The sequence below is a fragment of the Somniosus microcephalus genome, chromosome 2, assembly GCF_052327205.1.
Source record: "Somniosus microcephalus isolate GS21.2 chromosome 2, FLI_Smic_1.0, whole genome shotgun sequence".
In the NCBI taxonomy this organism is placed as follows: domain Eukaryota; kingdom Metazoa; phylum Chordata; class Chondrichthyes; order Squaliformes; family Somniosidae; genus Somniosus; species Somniosus microcephalus.
The window spans coordinates 22,483,369-22,505,945 of NC_140988.1; the positions used below are offsets into that span (position 1 = coordinate 22,483,369).

General features: G+C 43.7%; 1 protein-coding gene across 1 annotated transcript in view; it reads right to left on the bottom strand.

Annotated features, from left to right (window-relative positions):
- The window catches only part of helq (helicase, POLQ like), a 64,797-nt gene extending 42,464 nt beyond the window's left edge, over positions 1-22,333 (bottom strand). Inside the window, exons 1-6 of the mRNA XM_086005203.1 lie at positions 21,587-22,333; positions 12,738-13,557; positions 9,189-9,367; positions 6,933-7,133; positions 3,885-3,957; positions 1,317-1,414 (exon numbers count right to left, since the gene is read on the bottom strand). Of these exons, the coding sequence (XP_085861329.1) occupies positions 1,317-1,414; positions 3,885-3,957; positions 6,933-7,133; positions 9,189-9,367; positions 12,738-13,557; positions 21,587-21,811 (1,596 nt within the window). The 5' untranslated portion in view covers positions 21,812-22,333. The remainder of the gene's footprint in view (positions 1-1,316; positions 1,415-3,884; positions 3,958-6,932; positions 7,134-9,188; positions 9,368-12,737; positions 13,558-21,586) is intronic.
- Positions 22,334-22,577: the final 244 nt, after the last annotated feature.

A 22,577-nucleotide genomic window follows, 5' to 3' on the forward strand; every position in this document is an offset into this window, starting at 1 on the left:
CAAAACTGCACACAATACTCACGGTGTGGTCTCACCAAGGCCCTGTACAACTGCAGCAAGACATCCTTGCTCCTGTACTCAAATCCTCTCGCTATGAAGGCCAACATACCATTTGCCTTCTTAACCGCTTGCTGCACCTACATGCTTACCTTCAGCGACTGGTGCACAGGGACACCCAGGTCTCGTTGCACTTCCCCTTTTCCCAATCTATTGCTGTTCAGATAATAATCTGCCTTCCTGTTTTTGCCGCCAAAGTGGATAACCTCGCATTTATCCACATTATACTGCATCTGCCCAATCGCCCAACCTGTCCAAATCGTACTGGAGTTTCTCGGCATCCTCCTCACAGCACACATGCCCACCCAGCTTTGTGTCGTCTGCAAACTTGGAGATATTACATCTAGCTCCCTCGTCTAGATCATTAATATATATTGTGAATAACTGGGGTCCTAGGACCGATCCTTGCGGTACCCCACTAGTCACTGCCTGCCACTCGGAAAACGACCCGTTTATTCCAACTCTTTGCTTTCTGTCCGCCAACCAGTTCTCTATCCAAGTCAGTAACTTACCCCCAATCCCATGTGCTTTAACTTTGCACGCTAGTCTCTTATGCAGGGCCTTATCGAAAGCCTTCTGAAAGTCCAAATACACCACATCCACTGGTTCTCCCTTATCTATTCTACCAGTTACATCCTCAAAAAATTCCAGTAGATTAGTCAAACATGATTTACCTTTTGTAAATCCATGTTGACTTTGTCCAAGTGCTCTGCTATTACATCTTTTATAATGGACTCTAGCATTTTCCCCACTACCTATGTCAGGCTTACCGGTGTATAATTCCCCATTTTTTCTCTACCACCTTTTTTAAATAGTGGGGTAACATTAGCTACCCTCCAATCCATGGGAACTGTTCCAGAGTCTATAGTTAAAGGTGCTATATAAATACAAGTTGTTGTTATTGTTGCATTACCTATGCAGATGTAAGTTTTAAAGCCAATTCTTTATTTAATGTGCACTAAAAACTATTACAGGCAGAAGGTTGAAGAGACAGATAATTAGGGCAATTTTGTATGCTGGGACTTAATGAAAGCAAGTATCTTTAACAAAACATCCCACGTAATATTTGTTATATGCAAATTATCTCAACCAATTATTGCAGTTAAATATTAACAGTTAACAGACATAGCATGCGAAAAAATTAATTTGGGATAAGAGAAACAGAAATGCAAAGTCTAAATCTGCAACAGATTGTGTGGGCAAAATGAAATTTAAATACAGAACTTCTATGTGGTTTTATTGCTTGTCATCTTACTTACAGGTCGAAAGTTACTGGTATAATGTTCTGCCTTCAGAAAGTGCTGCAAATCACTAACATTATTCAGAGTTGCGCTCATTCCAATGATTTGTGTGGTCTCTAGAAATGGGGGCAGAAAATATTATACAGTGAAATATGCCTGCAGTGGCTGTCTTTGGAACTGGACCAGCTAGCTTTTGTAGTCAGATAGTCTCTTAGTACACTTTCAAGCTTGATCTGGTTACTAATGTTTTAGACTGATAATAGATAATCGCTTTGGGCGTGCAAGTTTCTCTGCACTATGCATTTATGAGATTACTGGCCTGGAAAAGAAATATTGCAAGTTCTTTTTATTTTTGAGTAACGAAGTTTGCAATTTTCATTATTTTCAAACATATTATTCAGAGGCAGGTAAATTTGTCTGCAATTAGCTATCAAAAATATTCTGGTGCAATCCTATGAGGACCTACACAACAGATTGCATATCTAGTAATGATCTGTTCCTGAGCACCAACCCATAATTAGAGTGGCTGGTGTATTTTTTTAAATTTCAATTTAACATAAAAGTACTAGAAGGTAAGTGCCTCTTATCAAGTCTTGGGCTCAAATGCCAGTTAAACCATTTCAGATTCACTCTTGTAGTTTACGACAAGATGGACTCAACCTGACCGTGCCACTTGTGTGTTAAGTTGCTGGGTTCACTCATTTAAGTATAGAATCACACCTGGACCCAGGTGGCAGCCTAGTATCTTGTCACTGTCAGCCATCCCGTATCCTCGAACATGTAGAGCAGGAGAAAGAAAATCAACTGCAGTATTTACAGGCTCTTTTTGGACATATCTTAGTATTTTTTTTGGCTCACTTATGACTGAAGTATATTAATCTGTGACACCAATACAATAACTTAAGTTTAAGGATTCTTCGTGGTCCAAGCATCATTCAAAATATATTAGGAGCTATTTTGAACATTTTCAATGACTTGAACTTGGGAGCAACTTTGATTTTAGTAATTAAAACAGATCAAGTTTTCATGCTAAATTGATTTTATAAAAATATTTATGTTTTTGGAACACCACAATTTGAACACCAAACACCAATTATTACCTGCACCCAGCGGCCTTAGTCCAAGTTTTTGTCTTGATGGGACACACGTGCGTACCATGGTGCCACGTGGGCCACATCTACACCGTAAACCCATTTACCTATTAATCTGCAAATATCTCAAATTGCTGATACTAACAGATCTTGGGACTCTGATTTAGGATTTATCTGCCAATAAGGCAACAGCATTATGAACAGCTCTTTATAAACCCCCAGGTCCACAAAATGCAAAGAGGGCAAACTAACAAATAAGAAATATAGGCGCAAATAGGAGAGTTGTCTAGGCTTTGAGGATCAGATTATCAGGGTTCATGGGCTGCAGGTTGGACAGCCCTACCTTAGATGCTTAGTTTTATAAACAAATGTTTTCACAGCAGCTGTAGAGGAGGGAGCATTAACATAGGAATGTACAGGACTGGAAGAGACCACCGTGGTCCATGGGCCGATCCCAAAGTTTGCAAAATGCCAAGCAATACTCAATTTCTCAGACCCCCTCAGTCCCTTTCTCTGCCACAAATCTGTTCAGTCCCTTCTTGAATTTGTTAGCGCTACTGTGTCATTCAGAATACTCCAATTGGGATTCAGGGCGTAAGCATCATTCATGCATCAGTTTTTTTTAAATGGGTGGCTCTTTGTAATGTCAGTAAGATCATAAAGTGGATTGAAGCAAAACAATGGAGTCATCCATCAGTAGTAGTGAAAGTTTTTTTATAAATAGCCATTCATGGGATGTGGGCGTCGTTGGCAAGGCCAGCATTTATTGCCCATCCTTAATTGCCCTTGAGGTGGTGGTGGTGAGCCGCCTTCTTGAACTGCTGCAGTCTGTGTGGTGAAGGTACTCCCACAGTGCTGTTCGGGAGGGAGTTCCAGGATTTTGATCCAGTGACGATGAAGGAACGGCGATATATTTCCAAGTCAGGATGGTGTGTGACTTGAAGGTGGTGGTGTTCCCATGCGCCCACTGCCCTTGTCCTTCTAGGTGGTAGAGGTCGCGGGTTTGGGAGGTGCTGTCGAAGAAGCCTTGGTGAGTTGGCCAATGGTGGCTATTAATGTGATTGTAAGTGGGGAAAAGATTTAATAAAAGTTTAAAATCGTAGCAGAATTTTATAGGTGGTGCCTGGGTGTGTTGTAAAGCAGCAGCAGGATGCCGCCCCCCCTGCCCCCCCACAGCATAAGTTCCCAATTTATTACAGGCCATCCGGGGAGAGAAAACTAGAGGCACGATTCTTGTACGCCTCTTAGTGATTGTTTTGGCAAACCTTGGTCAGGTCATCTGCACAAAGGTCTTATCACACTCTGCAAATAAAGCTTCTGCCAAATTAAGAAATGTTCTGTATGTGTTTGTGACAGCAAGTTGGACTGTCTTTCACACTCGAGACAAATTAGCATCCAAAAGGCTAACTGGAGGGAGGGGTCATGCACTCAAAGAGATATGAACAATAACAAAAATGTCAAAATGTTGCTAACTGCAAATATTAGTATTACTTACTGCTTGTGTAGAGGATTTTAGACAATGCCATCTCTAGTATAGCTCCACGACTTCCTTCACCAAGCATGTGCAGCTATATTAGAATAGAAAAAGCATAATAAATAACAATGTGTGCATTTATATTGCACATTTATCATAGGAAAATGTCCCAAGGCATTTCAGAAAGGAGTAAAAATGGTCATGCATAAGTGGTTATATTTATGTTAATATACTACAAGCCAAATGTATGTTGAATGTTTAAATGTCTTAATCCAAATGTACACTCTCGGGAGCCGCAAGCCTACATTTCGTTGTACTGCACTTGTGCACTAACAATGACAATAAAAGTTGATTTGATTTGATTTGTGGGGAGTTGGGTGAGATGACGAATGGTTGAATGGGGAGGTTTTAAGAAGACCTTTAAAAGGCAAGAAGTAAGTTAAAGGGTTTAGGGAGGATGATCCAGGGAGTACAGCCTCTCCCAGGAGATTACATGGCTGCTGGTGGATGGGGAGCTATGAGGGTCATGATGCTTTGTTGTAACATGATTGAACGGGACAGACTCAATGGATCAGCTGGTCTTGTTCTGTCCACCTTTTTCATATGCTCGTATGACAACTGAAAGCTGTCATCAATAGCAAAATAGAGGGATATAATGGAGGCCAGAGTTAGAAGAATGATGGCCTTGGGATGGGTTAGAGGTGTGGAAAGGCTATAGAGGTAAAGTGGGGTTAGATTATAGAGGGATTTGTTGATAAACATGAGATTTTTGGAATCAATGTTTGGTAAATGTTGAAGAACAAGAAGCCAATGTAGGCCTTTGAGAATTGTAGTGATGTACAGTACAAGACAGGATGCAGGTCAGTGGAATTGGCAAGATTAATCTAAGAGATTTAGAACAGGGTGAAACAGAAACTTCATACAGCGTGTGAGGTTGTGGAATTCACTGTCAGCGTTAGTGGTTGAGACAGAAACAATGTCAACATTTAAGATTAAATTGGATAGGTGAATGAAGAAAAAAGGGGATTAAGGAATATGGAAACAGGGTGGGTAGTTGTGATTAGGACTATTTGTTCCTGTAGAGGGTAAACAGCGACATGGACTGGTTCGACCGAGTTACTTGTTTCCGTGTTGTAACTTCTATGGGGTTAATTTCCTCAGGGCTTCTCCTGCTCCACCACCAGTACTTCTGCAAAAACTCTAAGCGCATAAACGGGATTTCCACCAAAATTCTGAAGTTACTGCAGTTCAGTCAAAGAACACCCGAGGAAATTCACTCCTTATATAGTTCCCGTCAGTGAATATGCTGCAGCACCACCACTGGCAGGAGGGCGCAATCACAGCGTGACACGTTTACCTCAGCAGTTTCCATTGTAAATGTTAACAGGAAGTGCACACAGATGAGGATTTTTAATATATTATATCTAGATATTATAACTTCAATCTTTAAAGGTGAAAATAATTAAATAATTGCAATTCGTCTCTTTTTTTCTCCCCCATGATGGATTCTACAGTTTCTTGCACTCGGGTAAAGGGAAGCATTCATTGTTGCCATTCTGTCCCTGATGAGACCTTAATTTTAAAATTCTATGCATTCTCATTCATCCACCTCTCCTTCAAAAGTCTCTCACCTTCCATATCCATCCCAGATGGGGAAAGAATAAATCAGACAGTGATGGATGCAAGGCCCTGTCCTGTTATATCTTGCTCATATGAAATTGAAGCTAGGCTCAAATATTGTGACTTTTAAATGGAGCTCTGGTAAGCCACTTCTGAAAGGATTTCCTTTGTCAGTACTTTGGGGCCTGGGTTTAAGTGACTACAAGAACATTCATGTTTCTGCATAATCCCCAGAGGAGACACCGCATATTAATTGCATCAGGCCCAGACTGCTGGTCATATGCAGGAGACTTTTAAATACAGTGCTTGCGCAATTGGGCAGACTGAGGAAGAAGATAAAGCTTTAATCTTTAATGGCCTATCCATAAAGAGATGAAGACAGTTTTTGTCTCAAAAATATCGCTGACATGAAAAGCTTATTTTTTTTTTTTTTAAATAAAGGCCTTGCAATAGCTGCTCATTCTTATTTCACTCAGTTTACCCATTTATTTTCCACATTACAGCAGTGAGAGAAAATGGCAAAAGTTGGCTACATATAAAAGAACTCAGTTTGAAGAGTTTGAAAAAGAACTCCAAGACTCCAAAATACTTTGTTATATTCAGGATAGGAAATATTAGTGTGCAAGTTAAACATTGTTCTCCTGTATTAATTTTACTTCCGTGTGAGTTGCTCTCACAATAAACTTGACTGGTGTTGCACCCTGAACTACAAGGTTTTCTGTCTAACAAAGACAGAAAGTGCATAAGCTGCGCCACCCACGTGGAACTGTGGTTCCAAGTAACTCAGTAAAAGGGTCATTGTTAATCTTGTGGCATGCTAACCCATTAACTGCATGAATGTTAGAAGATCTGGATCACAAGAGGTGCAAGTCAGCCTACGGAAGCTGCTTTCTGCTGTGACCACAAATAAAAATAGTTGGGAGGGAGCCTGAATTGTAACACAACGCTACTTTACAATAGTGAAGTACGATGAGCTACGTTTTCACTAGAAAGTGCAAATTAGAACTGGGAAATTAAAACTGTGTACTTGTATCTCTGGAACTCAACCTAGGACAAGGTGTTATGCTTTAGTAAGAGCACATCTCTTTCCCTCTAGATTACTTCTTTGTAGGTTTCCTCCCCTCTCTTGCCCACCACCAACCATGCAGCTCCAGCTGCCAAGAAGCCTGCTTGCAGGAGCTTTGTATGAGCGACTGGTAAAGACACCCCTAATTGTCCCTCTTCCTTGTGAAGGGGCAGCTTATCTCGGTTTGCTGTTTCTCTATGGAGTGCAGTTGAAATTGAGAGTCAGTGAATGGGGCACTGAATCTGCATCCTTCCACTCTATGGTGCTGCACATTGCTGTTTCAACGTGTTGTACCTCTACACTGCCATTTCAACTTCTTTTTGATCCTATAGACAAAAATCAGTTAATTGGATAATCAATATGGCAACAATCAGTAAGCTTACCTCATCTACCACAACAAGTCCCAAACTATTAATTCTTTCTGTTTCTATTAAGGAATTCACCAAACTATGGGCCTTCTCAATGGTGGCAATATACAAGGAATTCTTCTGTCTACGCTTGATTGGAGGGAACTTGCCTTTGCTTCCAGCATATTCTTCCACCAAGAAATTAAATTCTATTCCAAAAGGCGAAAGACCTCGCACCTAAAGGAAGCAAAAAAGGAGTTTTGTAAATTATTGCTTCAAAGTTAACAGGTTATTAAATAAAACATTCCTTTCCTCAATTCTCTCTCATCCATGTTACTCTACTTAAGTACATGGGTTCAATAGTCTATGAAGATTAATAATGTTAGTCCATGGCCAACCTCTCAGGTGTGTCTGAATTGCTTAAGGGTCATTAGAAACATAGAAGATAGGAGCAGGAGTAGGCCATTCGGCCCTTCGAGCCTGCTCCGCCATTCAACGAGATCATGGCTGATCATCCAAACCCTAGCACCCGGTCCCTACACCGACAGCCATCCCACCCAAGCCCTATCCCCATAACCCCTTAACCCCATGTATTTAATCCCCCCTAACACTAAGGGTCAATTTTTATCATGGCCAATCAACCTAACCCGCACATCTTTGGACTGTGGGAGGAAACCGGAGCACCCGGAGAAAACCCACGCAAACACGGGGAGAATGTGCAAACTCCACACAGACAATCACCCAAGGCCGGATTTGAACCCGGGTCCCTGGTGCTGTGAGGCAACAGTGCTAACCACTATGCCACCGTGCTGCCCCATTGGTGTGTTGATGTCCATCAAGACTGGGATTTGAACTAGAGTCTCTTGCTTAGTAGATCAACACAAAGGCAATATTTTTTTGGTGACTGTATCACTCCTGCAGTATGTGGAGAACACTAAGTATGAAGAATAATTTTGGTATAAACATGTTTTTGTATACCAACTATGATATTCTCTCAAATATGGTCAGGCTACAGATTACACATTAACTTACTCTGACATTGTATTACTATATTTGCATTAAATAAGAAGGGGTTTTGGATTATGATTTACATAAAATTTAGCATCAGGCCAGCAACCTAACTCCTGACCGTGCTAAAACCAAGAAGTGCGAGAGCACCTCCAGAGCTTGTCAAAGTCTAACTGTAGCTCAATGCAAAACCCTGGATCATCTGGGAGATTTTTAAACTCCACTCTCCACTAAACTCTCGAATTACCGGCACCTAAATAACCGGAAATCTCTGTTAACCGGCAAAATTCAGGAGTAGGTTCAGGGAAGTTTTACTTCATATTAGTGGCAGTTCCTGGATCTGTGGCTGTGTAACTGGGGTTCGTGCACTTGTTGCTAAGCAACAGGGACGCTTGGTCTGTGGCCAGAGTTCCTGCACATGTTGCTAAGCAACAGGGAAGCCTGGATTTGTTGTTGTGTACGGAGCTCTCGTACCTTTTAACTGTACCTCTCTGTAATCCGGACTTTTTGATAAACTGGCACCACGCCGGGCCCATTGGTGCCGGATAATAAAGAGTTTCCTGTAAAATGTAACCATCTGGGCTCTGTGCCTGCATGTAGAGTGCAACACAAAACTAGCAGCATAACTCAGGTCAGCAACCTCATCTCGCGTCCACCAGCTCTGCAGTACACTCTACATGTACCAGTCCGAGATTGGTATCAAGATGTCCTAATTGGAGCGGGTATGTAAACCCAAAGGCACTTGCGTTGCCTAAAGGACAAATAAATTTACCAATGTATTATTCATAATTACACAGGAACAAGTGGATTATAAATATAATATAATTGCAAAATACTGCGGATGCTGGAAATCTGAAATAACAACAGAAAATGCTGGAAATACTCAGCAGGCCAGGCAGCATCCGTGGAGAAACAGGATTATAAATCTATTGACCAATAATCACTTTTGTACAATTTTTTACTGATTAAATCAAAATACATCTCTCACTTTTTCACGTAAGATTTGTAGTAATAAAATGTACTTTGGCAACAACCACTGGCCGAGGTGTGTTAAGAACCTGGTACCCACTGATTGACACTTGCAATAGAATAGGCTTTTAGAAAGCTACAAATACAGAACTTGAGGCATGATTGAGTAAGGGAGTTGTGTTATTCATGCACCAAGTCACAAACTGAATAGATTTCTTAATAATCAATTCCCTAACAATTCCTCTGCGTTATTTCGGAGTGCAGCACTAACCAATCAAAAATTGCATTGTAAGTGAGCTCACAGTTTTTCCTCACCTTTTCCTGGACAAGCGCCACATATGGCAAAACAAACAGTGCATCTTTCTTCCTACATAGTAGTTCCTGCATGATCAAAATCTCAGCCACCAGGGTCTTCCCACCACTTGTTGGCAGGGAATAAATTAGATTTTTTCTTTCCTGCACAGATTCTAATGTCAAGCAAGCATGTTGCCACTCTGTGAAAGTTTAACAAAAGATTAGAATTTTTACCAAACATCATTTCAATATTTCCTGAATAAAAATATTTAATGCAGTGTTAAGATCAAGTTAGCATTAAGGCTAATTAGCAGATTTCTTTTACAAGAAGTTTTGCCGCTGCTCAAACTTGTCACTGTATCGGTTGACTCTCACGGCATATTCTGTAATAATAAAAATTAACCAGCAAATGCAAAGAATTCTGTTGTATTGTTAATGAAAGCAAAATTTGAGGAAGAAAGTGAATCATGAAATATCCTAAATCAGATTTTGGATATTATGCCCCATCAGAACATAAATACAGTCTATGTAATCAGCTCTTTTAACCATATACCTACTATGTGGCTATGACAGTTAAATGCCTGATTAAAGTTAGCATCACATTTTCAAACTGAATACAAATAAATAGAAACACAAAGCATCTCTCGAAAACGTTCTCGTTTTACTCCATGTAAACAGTATTCACTTTCTTGCACTATAAAAACATAATTAATTAATTCGTAAACAAAACCTGATCACATTTTATTACAAATGTTCACAATTTTCTCTGAAGAAAATTCAATTTCTTGTTATTATTCTCTCATCCCTTCCTGAATCAACTCCTACCTGGTTTCCCTGTCGGTTTGCTCTCCCTCATCCATGCCTTTGTTACCTCTAGACTTGACTATTCCAACGCACTCCTGGCCAGCCTTCCAGGTTCTACACTACATAAACTTGAGGTCATCCAAAAGCCTGTGTCCTAACTCACACATCAAGTCCTGTTCGCCCATTCCCCCTGTGCTCGATGACCTACATTCTCATCCTTGTTTTCAAATCCCTCCATAGCCTCGCCCCTCCCTATCTCTAATCTCTTCCAGCCCTTCAACTCCCCCCCCCCCCCCCCCACTCAGATATCTGTGCTCCTCTAATTCGGCCCGCTTGAGCATCCTTGATTTTAATCGCCCAACCATTGGTGGCCGTGCCTTCAGATGCCCAGGCCCCAAGCTTTGGAATTCCCTCCCTAAACCTCTCCGCCTCTCTACCTCTCTTTCCTCCTTTAAGATGCTCCTTAAAATCTTTGACCAAACTTTTGGTCATCTGCCCTAATTTCTCCTTATGTGGCTCGGCATCAAGTTTTTGTCTTACAATACCTCTGTGAAGCGCCTTGGGACGCTTTACTACATTAAAGGCGCTATATAAATACAAGTTGTTGTTATTACCATGGCCAATTGGCCTTTGTCCATATTTGAGCCTATTTGACTGTGGCAACAAAGCAGGCAATCCCAAATCTATCAGCTCCACTCATCCACATGTCCCAGAAGTGTTGCTGGATAGCAATTAGAGGGAAGGGAGCCGCCTCATTTTTCCTCTCTCTAACCTATAGGCACTGAGGCCAATTGCGAAGATGAGCTAACTTGCACAGATTGGGTTTGAACCGGAGACCTTACAGCTATGTATCGTTCAGTTGCTCACTCAGTAAACTCACTGAACCAACCACAGAGCTGAAGGTTAATATTTTCACGAGCATTTCTGAAATATTTTTTCCAAATTAATATTATGGGTTCATGCCCTTTAAGCTAACAATAACAAAGAAAGCAGTGGCTGTGATATTAGTACAGTATCTCACCTGTGGAGATGCTGTACTGGGTTTGAGCACATGGAGAGACGATAGGTCAAACAGCTGTAACAATGACAATATTGTGCTAGCCTGTGGTGATATAATTGCAGCTACTTTGTGTATGCATGTACAACAAAACCCTCCATCAACAACATGCACAGGAATGTGAAGTAATGCATTTTGGGAGGAAGAGGGACAATATAAACTAAATGGTACAATTTTAAAGGGGAACAGAAAGAGAGAGTCCTGGGGGCTCACATACACAAATCTTTGAAGGTGACAGGACAAGCTGATAAAGCTGTTAAAAAAGCACATGAGATCCTTGGCTTTATAAATAGAGGCATAGAGTACAAAAGCTAGGGAGTTATGCTAAACCTTTATAAATCCCTGGTTCGGTTTCAGCTGGAGTATTGCGTTCAATTCTGGGCACCACACTTTAGGAAGGATGTCAAGGCCTTGGAGTGGATGCAGAGATGACTTACCAGAATGATACCGGGTATGAGGGACTTCAGTTATGTGGAGAGACTAGAGAAGTTGGGACTGTTTTCCTTAGAGCAGAGAAGGGTTAGGGGAGATTTAATACAGGTGCTCAAAATGATGAGGGGTTCTGATAGAGTAAATAAGGAGAAACTGTTGCCACTGACAGAGAGGTCAGTAACCAGAAGACACAGATTTAAGATCAAACCAGAGGGACGGTGTGGAGAATTTTGATTACGCAACGAGTTATTGTGATCTGGAATGCGCTGCCTGAAAGGGTGGTGTAAGCAGATTCAATAGTAACTTTCAAAATGGAATTGGATAAATACTTGAAGTCAAAAAAAAATTGCAAGGCTATGGGGAAAGAGTGGGGGCATGAAACTAAATGGATGGCTCTTTCAAAGAGCCGGCACCGGCATGATAGGCCGATTGGCCTCCTGTGCTGTAAGATTCTAACACACAATGGAAGAATGACTATATCATCATCACTTTTCCTCATGACCTCACTATAGCTCCACAGCTAAAACAAACTATCTTAAAATTGCACCTAGTCTATACAATTTGTAGAGATTTTTGAGCGAAAGTTGTAAGAAAATAAAACAAGTTGAGATTCATGCTATGGGAGCACTGTCCATGTGCTAGTATTAGATGTCTACGGCACTTTATTTTGATCCACCAAGCTCCCCTTTCCTCTTAGTGCTGCACTTAATGCATCGTCCTAGTCTTCAGCATCATTTGTAAATCTTGCAAGTGCACAAAAGCAAAATCAGCCGGAGGAAATTATTGCTACCAAAGTCAAAGCTAAATGATTTATTGGTAAAACATAGATTTTGCATCAGGTGATGTATCTAAGATCTCTGCCCACATCTGATGAGCTGATACCAAAGATTTGAAAAACAATACCATTGGAGGATCCACCTAGCCTGGGTAAAAACTGATCAAATATTCCCCAACTACTACAGTACAGACAGACTTCAAATGGCAGGCAATATTAAGGACACGCCATTACCTAGTTTGATTCCAATTTTGTTACTACTGTGCTAATCTCTCTCTAACATACAGCATAATATTGTCATTGAAGCTTATTAGCATGTTCCTTTCCCATTCTGCCCAGATTGGCTAAAAACTTCTCCCATTAGTACAGCCATGCATTCGATATCCTTACTAGAACTCCTTCATTCACGCAAGTTCTAAATCACCACTTGTGCATTACGCATTTTCCTTTCCATCACACTATATTTAACCATATTTCAAACTTCTTTCCCCATTATGTTTACCATAAAGTTCTTTGATGCCTTTGAGCTGGACAATCAGGTCCTTAACTTTGCTTGGAAGTCCATAAAAAGGCCCCATATCAATGCCTGACGTAGCTTCAATAGTTTTCACAGCAACATTTATTTCCTCAGAAAGAACAATCTCCTTCAGCTGTTTACTTCTTGATGTCTGTGGTGTTGGTGCCTTAGCATTTCCAGCCATTGCATTTTTCATCTGATCTTTCAGGCTCATCTGCTTACTTGTTCCAGAATTTGTAGTCCTTGATTGGTTTTGTATATTATTAGGATTTAGCGTTCTTTTATCCAAAACTGAAGGAATCTTAGGGTGGTCATCGACGCAGCAGTTCAACCACCAACTGGTTTCTGATTCTAATTCTTTGCTTTTGTGTTTTATCAGTGGCAAGTTAAATTCTTTCATTAGTGCAAGTTGTGAGCTTGGTAATTTGTCTGGTTCGTCTATGTTTCCAGCATCCATCACAGACAAAATTTTAGTACAAATCTGTTCAGTTGCAGCATTACTCTTATTCCTCTTCGAGTCTTCAGCTGCTTCGCCACCAGCAAGGATCGCATCTTCTGTAGGGCGCTTGTGCGTTTTGTTCTCATCATTTTGCAAACAATTAAGCAAGTCAGGATTCTGAAATGTTGTCGGACATTCCACTGCGCCTTTCCAGTCTACCGTTTCATTTTCCACTGGGCTTGAAGTAGGAACAGGATGTCTTTGAACGGGATGTCTTTCTGCCTCTTCAAGCTGCGCCAAAAAGCCGCTGTCATCTGCAAAGCTATCGTAGTCCCCAAAGAGGTCCTCCTGACTGTCACAGTCATCCTGAAATAACACAGCAGCACATAAAAAGTTATCAATTAAAGTAGTGCACAAAGTCATTTTATATTCATCAAATAATACAAAACACAATGGCCCAGAAATTCGGGTACTCACCCGTAGGCCCAATGGAAGTGCCAGTTTCCTGCATGCACTGCGCATGCGCGGGAAACCAGCACTTCCGTTCCCCTGAAAGGGGTTAAGAGGTGGAACGTGTGCGTGGGAGAGGCAGCAGGTGCGCATCGAACTTACGTTTTTTTTTGTGCAAGTTTTCCCAGGAAGGTAAGTCTCCAGAAGTTAGACATGTAAAAAGCAGTCGCAAGGCCTGCTTTTAACAAGGTAAGTGGTGAATTAATTAAAATTAAAACATTTTTTCCACAGGTTTATTATTTTTAAATACTTTAAAGAAAGGTAAGTTTATTTTTAGCCCCATTAGAAAATGTAATTAATTTTTCAAAAATTCAAATAATTGTTTAAAATAGTTATTTCGTGTAATTTATAGTTTATTTTAAAAATGTGATTAAAGAAAAAAATTTATTTGAGGTTTTAGTGATGTTTTGGGGCTTATAGTATTTATCGGTTTGACAGGTCTTCCTGTCAAACTTATGAATGAAGCATTCCCTGCTACCATTGGCTCTCCATGGCCCACGTGATCCCAGGGGACGCATCGAACTAACTACGCCCCTGGGATACGCAAGCACTGCGCGCTGGCAGTTGGAGGAGGCCCAGGATCGGAATCCCACGCGGGCCCACAACTCAACAGCCGGCGCGCTAGGTAAGTGCAGGTCGGGGGCTTACACCCGCGGGAAGCCCCCGACCCGAATTTCTGGGCCAGTAAAGCACAAGGAGGAAAGCTTAGAAGCTGAAAAACCTTGGCAATAATTATTCATTCAAAAGCAAAGTACTGCGGATGCTGGAAATTGGAAATAAAAACAGAAACTGCTGGAAATACTCAGCAGGTCAGGCAGCATCTGTGGAGAGAGAAAGTGAGTTAACGTTTTAGGTTGAAAGACCTTTTGTCAGAACTGGAAAAGGTTAGAGATGTAACAGATTTCTAAGCAAGTACAGAGGCAGGAGGGGAGGAAAGAACAAAAGAGAAGGTCTGTGATAGGGTGAAAGGCCAGAGAGATTAAATGACAAAAGGGATGAAGGTATGAGGCAAAAGGAGATGGTAATGGGACAACTAAAGAAACAAAAGATGGGTCTAGATGAATAAATAATTAATCATTAATTTACACCTAAAATTTGGTGTACAAGTCAGACCTTTATGGATATTTTGCATCTCTGCTAAATATGGGAAAAGGACATACACCAATCTTTATGCTCAGTGTTACTATTTGGCTGAGAAAATATTACTTAAAACTGATCAATGAATACATTCAGAAAAGAACACAAATAGAAGTGCACTGCTTAATCAGACTGTTCACACCATCCTGTATTTCCGTCAAATACAATAAACTTAATATCACAAATCGCATGTGGCAGGAAACTTGGCCTTTTGTCGTGCGCTCTCCCCAATTACATTTTACTTTTCATAGATAATCTACATGGTGATGCTGCATTTTTAGACGTATATCTTCAAATAGATTAATTTGTAATTATACATTGGCACACCATATATAACTTATGTTCAATTTGACCAAGTGTATACAAAAAATTAAACACACATACACATTATTTATAAATATAAAACAGTGAGTAGTCACAAGATGATAAGACTATTGCACCAGCTGGTGCTGCAAACAGAATGTTATGTGAACAATTCATTACAATGGGGCCGAGTCTAACATTACTGGATAGCCTCCAACAGGAATCTCAATCAGCAGCCTCTGATAAAAATCACGATACTGTAGGAATGGTCAAATTCCTATCCAGAGATGGAGTTCGACGCAGGCAATCAATCAAAAAGGTTTTTAATGTCAAACTAACGAGTTTAAACAGATTGATGCAAGAGAACTATAATACAGGTCTTAACTGGCTGGAGGCTCCACGAGGACTGCCTGGGCGGTCCCGTGGATAGCGTCATGACGTCATCACGTTCTTCCCGCGTTTAGGCTGATCACGTGATCGGCGGCATGACGTCATCGCGTTTGCCCGCGCTCTTAAAGGGCCCGCGCCCTGTACATGCAAACAGTATATACAAATGGTACAAATTTAGTCTGTAGCTAACACATCGTTAAAGGAATTATGTACACTTGTTCAGAGTCTCTCAGTGGCTCTGCCACATGCGCCCCCCCCAAGAATTGTCTTTAACGAAAAAAGTCAAACGGTGAGGGGGTCTGACGAACCTGTTAGAATGAGTCTTGTATTCCCGAAGTGGAAGCTGTTGGATGGCGGGCAGTCTGGCGGGCGGTTGCACTTGTTCCGGCGTGACGACAGTCAGCGGTCGACTTCGCCTTGGCGGCTGTGCGGTCTCAACGGGTCGGTCAAGGTCCAGGTGTGCTGGTTTCAAACGGTCAACCGAAATGTGGTCCGGTTTGCCACCGACATCCACGGTGAAGGTCTTGTCTCCTGCCTCTATCACGCGGAAAGGACCAGTGTATGGGGCCTTGAGCGGATCCCGGTGAGCATCGTGGCAGATGAACACGTAGCCGGCGTCTTTCAGCTCTGCTGGAACGTGAGAGCCCTGAAACCCGTGATGCGATGTGGGAACCGGCGCGAAACGTCTGGCTGCTTCCTGGTGGCTGATGAGCTGGCTTGAGGCGGACCATGACTCCGTTGGTGTTGGCAGGAAATCCCCCGGCACTCGCAGGGGCTGACCATAAACGAGCTCTGCCACGGAAGAGCGAAGATCTTCCTTGGGGGCCGTGCGAAGGCCCAACAGGACCCACGGCAGGTTGTCTGCCCATTCGGCGTCTTGGAGGCTGGCCCTCAGTGCGGCCTTAAGCAATCTGTGAAACCGTTCGCACAGGCCGTTCGCTTGTGGGTGGTAGGCTGTGGTGCGGTGCAATTTAACCCCGAGTCCCTGAGCTACCGCATTCCAGAGCTCGGAGGATAATTGTGGTCACCGGTCCGAAGGGATGTCATCAGGCACCCCAAAACGGGGGACCCAGGAAGAGATGAATGCCCTGGCCACGTCCGCCGAAGTAGTAGATGACAGGGGAACCGCCTCTGGCCATCTGGTGGTGCGATCTACTATGGTCAGGAGTGGTGGCGTCGTTTAGTCGCCGATAGTTGCCGCATGGCCGCCATCCGCCGCCAGGTTTCGGTACTATGTGGAGAGGCGAAGACCAGGGACTATTCGACCGGCGAATAATCCCCAGGTGTTCCATCGTTGCAAACTCCGCCTTAGTGACCGCCAGCTTGCCGGGTTCGAGGCGCCGGGCCCGCGCGTGGCCCGGGGGGGCCGGTGGTGGTGATGTAGTGTTCCACACCATGTTTCGTGGCCGTAGAGAACGAAGGCCTGGAAATTCACCTAGCAAGCGAGCGAACTCATCCGGAGTTGGGAAAGCGCAGGAGACGGCGCGCGACATGGTGTTACTACGGTAGCAAGGAATAGTGAAACGTGGCCATGTTGATCAGCCGCCGGTTCCGCATATCGACCAGGAGGCCGTTGGCGCACAGGAAATTCGCACCGAGAATGACGTGTGAAACCTTGGCCGTAACAAATTCCCAAACAAATCGCTGGCCGCCGAAGCACACCTGGACCCGCCGTCTGCCGAAGGTCCGAATAGCGCCACCATTAGCCGCTTCGAGGGGAAGGCCGTGCCTCCCAGCCTGTACATCAAGAGCTGACGCGGGTAGGATGCTGCACTGCGCTCCGGTGTCGCAGAGCAACCGACGACCGGAGAGGGTATCCGTGATAAAGAGCAGCTTGCCTGCGTTGCCGACTGCCATCGCGGCCGCTGGGCACCCGTTAGACCCGCTCTTCATTGGACGGAGTTGTCGTTTTTTTTTCTTTGAGAGAAGCTGCAGGGAGGGCAGCAACATCTCGCCTTCGCGCCAAACCGGGCGTGGTAGAAGCACAGCCCCGCAGGCTGAGTAGCTGGGGCGGCGTCTGCAGGGGATGGGCGCCTCGTGGCAGCGCAGTACTGCTGCGTAACTGCGAATATTTTATCTGCCTCGGCAGCGAGCGCTGCGCAGTCTTCGACCTCGGACCTGGCCAAGGCCACTTGCACCTGCTCCAGCAATTGGCGGAGGAATAACTCTCTGAAGAGAAAGCATTGCGGTTCGGAGCCGAGGAGAGTGAGCATGTGGCTCATCAGCTCGGAAGGTTTGGAGTCCCTGATCCCAGGCATAGCGAGCAGTCGACGGGTGCGCTCTGATTTCGTGAGCCCGAAGACCTGCAGCAACCGCGCTTTGAGGGTCTCATACTTGCGATCTGTCGGGGGGTTTTCCAGAAGACTGACGATCCGCGAGGCGGTGGAGCTATCGAGAGCGGAGACCACGTAGAAGTCTCGGGTCTGATCCCCAACGATGCCTCCCAGGGCGAACTGGGCTTCAGCTTGGATAAACCAGGAGGTCGCCTGTTGCTCCCAGAACTGCGGCAGCTTCAACGAGACAGCGTTGTTCTCCATGCTGTGTTCCTTTTGCGAATACCGTTCACAAAAGTCGGGGTCACCAATGTAGGAATGGTTAAATTCCTATCCAGAGCTTGAGTTCGACACAGGCAATCAATCAAAAAGGTTTTTAATGTCAAACTAACGAGTTTAAACAGATTGATGCGAGAGAACTATAATACAGGTCTTAATTGGCTGGAGGCTCCACGAGGACTGCCTGGGCGGTCCCGTGGATGGCGTCAAGACGTCATCACGTTCTTCCCGCGTTTAGGGTGATCACGTGATCGGCGGCATGATGTCATTGCGTTTGCCCGCGCTTTTAAAGGGTCCGCGCCCTGTACATGCAAACAGTATATACAATGGTACAGATTTAGTCTGTAGCTAACATCGTTAAAAGGAATTATGTACACTTGTTCAGAGTCTCTCAGTGGCTCTGCCACAATACCATCATAAAATGACCAAGTGAACCAACGCAACCTTTGTTCCACTCCACCCCCCCCACAATTAGGAAGATTTCAGCCCTCAACCCCACCCGAGCAGATATATTGACATCCCCATCCAAATGAGCAAGATTTTGGTCCCTCTCCCAATGAACAAGATGTCAACCCCTTCCCCTCTGCCTCACCACATAAGAACATAAGAAGTAGGAGCAGGAGTAGGCCATACGGCCCCTCGGGCTTGCTCCGCCATTCAATAGGATCATGGCTGATCCGAATCTAGACTCACATCCACTTCCCTGCCCGCTCCCCGTAACCCCTAATTCCCTTATCAGCTAGGAAACTGTCTATCTCCGTTTTAAATTTATTCAATGTTGCAGCTTCCACAGCTCTCTGGGGTAGCAAATTCCATAGATTTACTACCCTCTGAGTGAAGAAGTTTCTCCTCATCTCAGTTTTGAAAGGGCAGCCCCTTATTCTAAGATTATGCCCCCTAGTTCTAGTCTCACCCATCAGTGGAAACATCCTCACCGCATCCACCCGATCAAGCCCCCTCACAATCTTATATGTTTCAATAAGATCGCCTCTCATTCTTCTGAACTCCAATGAGTAGAGTCCCAACCTGCTCAACCTTTCCTCATACGTCAACCCCCTCATCTCCGGAATCAACTGAGTGAACCTTCTCTGAACCGCCTCGAGGGCAAGTATATCTTTTCTTAAATATGGAAACCAAAACTGCATGCAGTATTCCAGGTGTGGCCTCACCAGTACCCTGTATAACTGAAGCAAGACTTCCCTGTTTTTATACTGCATCCCCCTTGCAATAAAAGCCAAGATTCCATTGGCCTTCCTGATCACCTGCTGCACCTGCATACTAACTTTTTGTGTTTCATGCACCAGGACCCCCAGATCCCTTTGTACTGTAGCACTTTGCAGTTTCTCCCCATTTAGATAATAACTTGCTCTTTGACTTTTTCTGCCAAAGTGCATAACCTCACACTTTCCAACATTATATTGCATCTGCCAAATCTCTGCCCACTCACTTAGCCTGTCTATGTCCTTTTGCAGGTTTTTTATGTCCTCCTCACTCACTGCTTTCCCTCCCATCTTTGTATCGTCGGCAAACTTGGATATGTTGCACTCGGTCCCTTCCTCCAAATCGTTAATATAGATTGTAAAGAGTTGGGGTCCCAGGACTGACCCCTGCGGAACACCACTAGTTACTGATTGCCAGCCCGAGAACGAACCATTTATCCCAACTCTTTGTTTTCTGTTAGAGAGCCAATCCTCCACCCATGCCAGTATATTACCCCCAATCCCGTGATTTTTTATCTTGATCAGTAATCTTGTGTGTGGAACCTTGTCAAATGCCTTTTGGAAGTCCAACTACACTACATCCACTGGTTCCCCTTTATCCACCCTGTTTGTTACGTCCTCAAAGAATTCTAGCTGTCAAGACCGTTCCCCCCCAATCCCCCATTGGCTGCAATTCCCCCTCCTGCCAAAACAGGCTACTCCTATCCCTGCTGATCTGAATTCCCCTTCCTCAGCACTCCTTTCCCCTCCCTCTCTCTTCCGTCCCCATCTCCCTCAGTCTTATCTCTCTCCTCCCACTGTCTGCTCTCCTTCCTCGAGCCTCCTCTCCTCTTCCTCATATTAGCTTTGCCATCCTCCCACCTCCCTCTCCCAAATCCTCCACATTGGTTCCATTACCACCTCCCTGTAATCTTCTTGACCTGAAACATTCAACTTGATCTTAATTACCTGTACCACAAGAGATCAAGTAGTATCTAAAAGTACAGTAAAAAAATCTTATGTCTACAACTTTTTCCATTATAAATTATAATTCCCACATTTATAACGGAAACTGCTGTGATTATACGTCCTTGTTCACGGAGGTACTGCAGCACCACCACTGGTGGGTGGGTGTAATCACAGCGTGACAAGTTTACATAGGCAATTTCCATTCTAAATGTGGACAGAGGAATTTATCATGGAAATTATCATAAAAATAAAAGAATGAGACACTTTAAAATGGGAACTGAATTATGTCTGCATGCCCTGATCCAATTATCCCCACCCACTAACATTGCTTCACCTTGCAATGAAGACTACACTTGGTCTTGATTCCCTGGGTGTAATTTTGACTTTGAGAGAGTAAAATAGGTGATCGTGAATTGACAGCTGATTTGCTATCACTTGTTTTACACTATTGTGCAAAGTCAAAATGATCACCCCCCCCCCCAATGGGAGTTCAACTAGCATATTATTATAATATAATACAAAAATATTAAAGTTGTAAATTGGTTTCAAAATGAACTGTTACTTGTCTGAGGTTAACGTCATTAGAAAATGGGTTGACGGTGATGAACAATAAGGTCATGGATAGCATAGAAGAGTGATTTCAGTCCTTTGTTTAAGCCAGTTAGATCGTGAACATCTTTTAGCTGGGCCTTTGTTGTGTATGTTGTTTCTCTTTTATCCAAGTCTTGAATGTTTGTTGTTTCCTATACATCCCTTTACATGTCTCATGTATATCTGTATCTCTGTTGTGTACCTCTATGTAACTCATTCTCTGTTATGTATAAATAACAAAATACTGCAGCTGCTGGAATCTGAAATAACAACAGAAAATGCTGGAAACACTCAGCAGGTCAGGCAGCATAGAGGAGAGAGAAACAACAGAGTCAATGTTTCGAGTTGGGAACCCTTCGTCAGAACTGGAAAAGGTTAGAGAAGAGAGATTTTTAAGCAGGGGCAGGGAGGAGGGGAGGAAAGAACAAAGGGAAGGTCTGTGATATCTGTTATGATGTGGAGATGCCGGTGTTGGACTGGGGTGGACAAATGTGAAAAGTCGCACAACACCAGGTTATAGTCCAACAGCTTTATTTGAAATTTGATTTCAAATAAAGCTGTTGGACTATAACCTGGTGTTGTGTGACTTCTCATATCTGTTATGTATATCTGTTTCGTCCCTTCTACCCAAGTTTCTTCTTTATTTATGTGCTGTGCATCCCTTTACATGTCTCCTGTGCAAGTCTACATATCTCTGTTGTGTATATGTCTGGTAAATCTTCACATCACCACGTGCTGTAGTACCTGCTCCATGTAATCCTGGGCCAGTGATGCTGCAGGATGCACCTCCTCCTCCTCCTCCTCCTCCTCCTCTCCCTTAACAATCATTTCAGGAACGCTTGTGTGGTTATTGTTCTTTTTCTTGCTGGGCGGTGGTGTCTTGACACTGATTTTTCTTTCCCTAACTCGTTTCCGGATAGAAACCCATTGATTAGTATCCTGGCTCTCGTTAGCCTGGTCCAAATCCATGTTAAGACACACTCGGTGTCACACCCGTTCTGTCTTGTTTCTTGGTCAACCAAGGGACCCGGTTAAAGCCCATTTCCATTCCACAGCATCTCCTCAGGAAAACACAATCAGACTGGAATATTTTCACTCGCATTGGAACTGTCACAATTACACCTCTAGCACTCACATTAGAGCTGTCACTATCACACCCCAAATGTTCACATCATACTAGAGAAGACCAAATCACCTCCCTAATGTTCACAATCAGACCAGGGCTCAAATCACACTCCTGATGTTCACTCACAGCAGAATGGCCACTGTCACATTCCCAATGTTCACACTCCTAATGTTCACACTCACAGCAGAATTGCCACCGTCACATTCAGTGTGTTCACTCACACTCCTAATGTTCACACTCACAGCAGAAGGGCCACCATCACATTCACAATGCGCACACTCACACCCCAATGTTCACACTCACACTGGCGCTGTCACAATCACACCCGTAATATCGTCCCACCGTGCCGACAGTTTAAATTCAAACGGCTGGTTTGTGCGGCGTGTCTGAAGTTTGCTGTTGTCCTGCCCCCCGGGGACGGGCCACCCTCTGCTGCCTTTCACAAATCGAACGGCGCAGGCGGCCTCCAGCGCCTCTTCTCGCCCCGCCCCCTCTGCCAACAGCAAGCTGCGCAGCATCAGAACCCGAATGGCCCTCGTCATTTCCGGCCGGGGAGGAGGAGGGGGGGACTCCTGCGCACGCGCACTCGCCGGCCCGGCGGTTGACGAG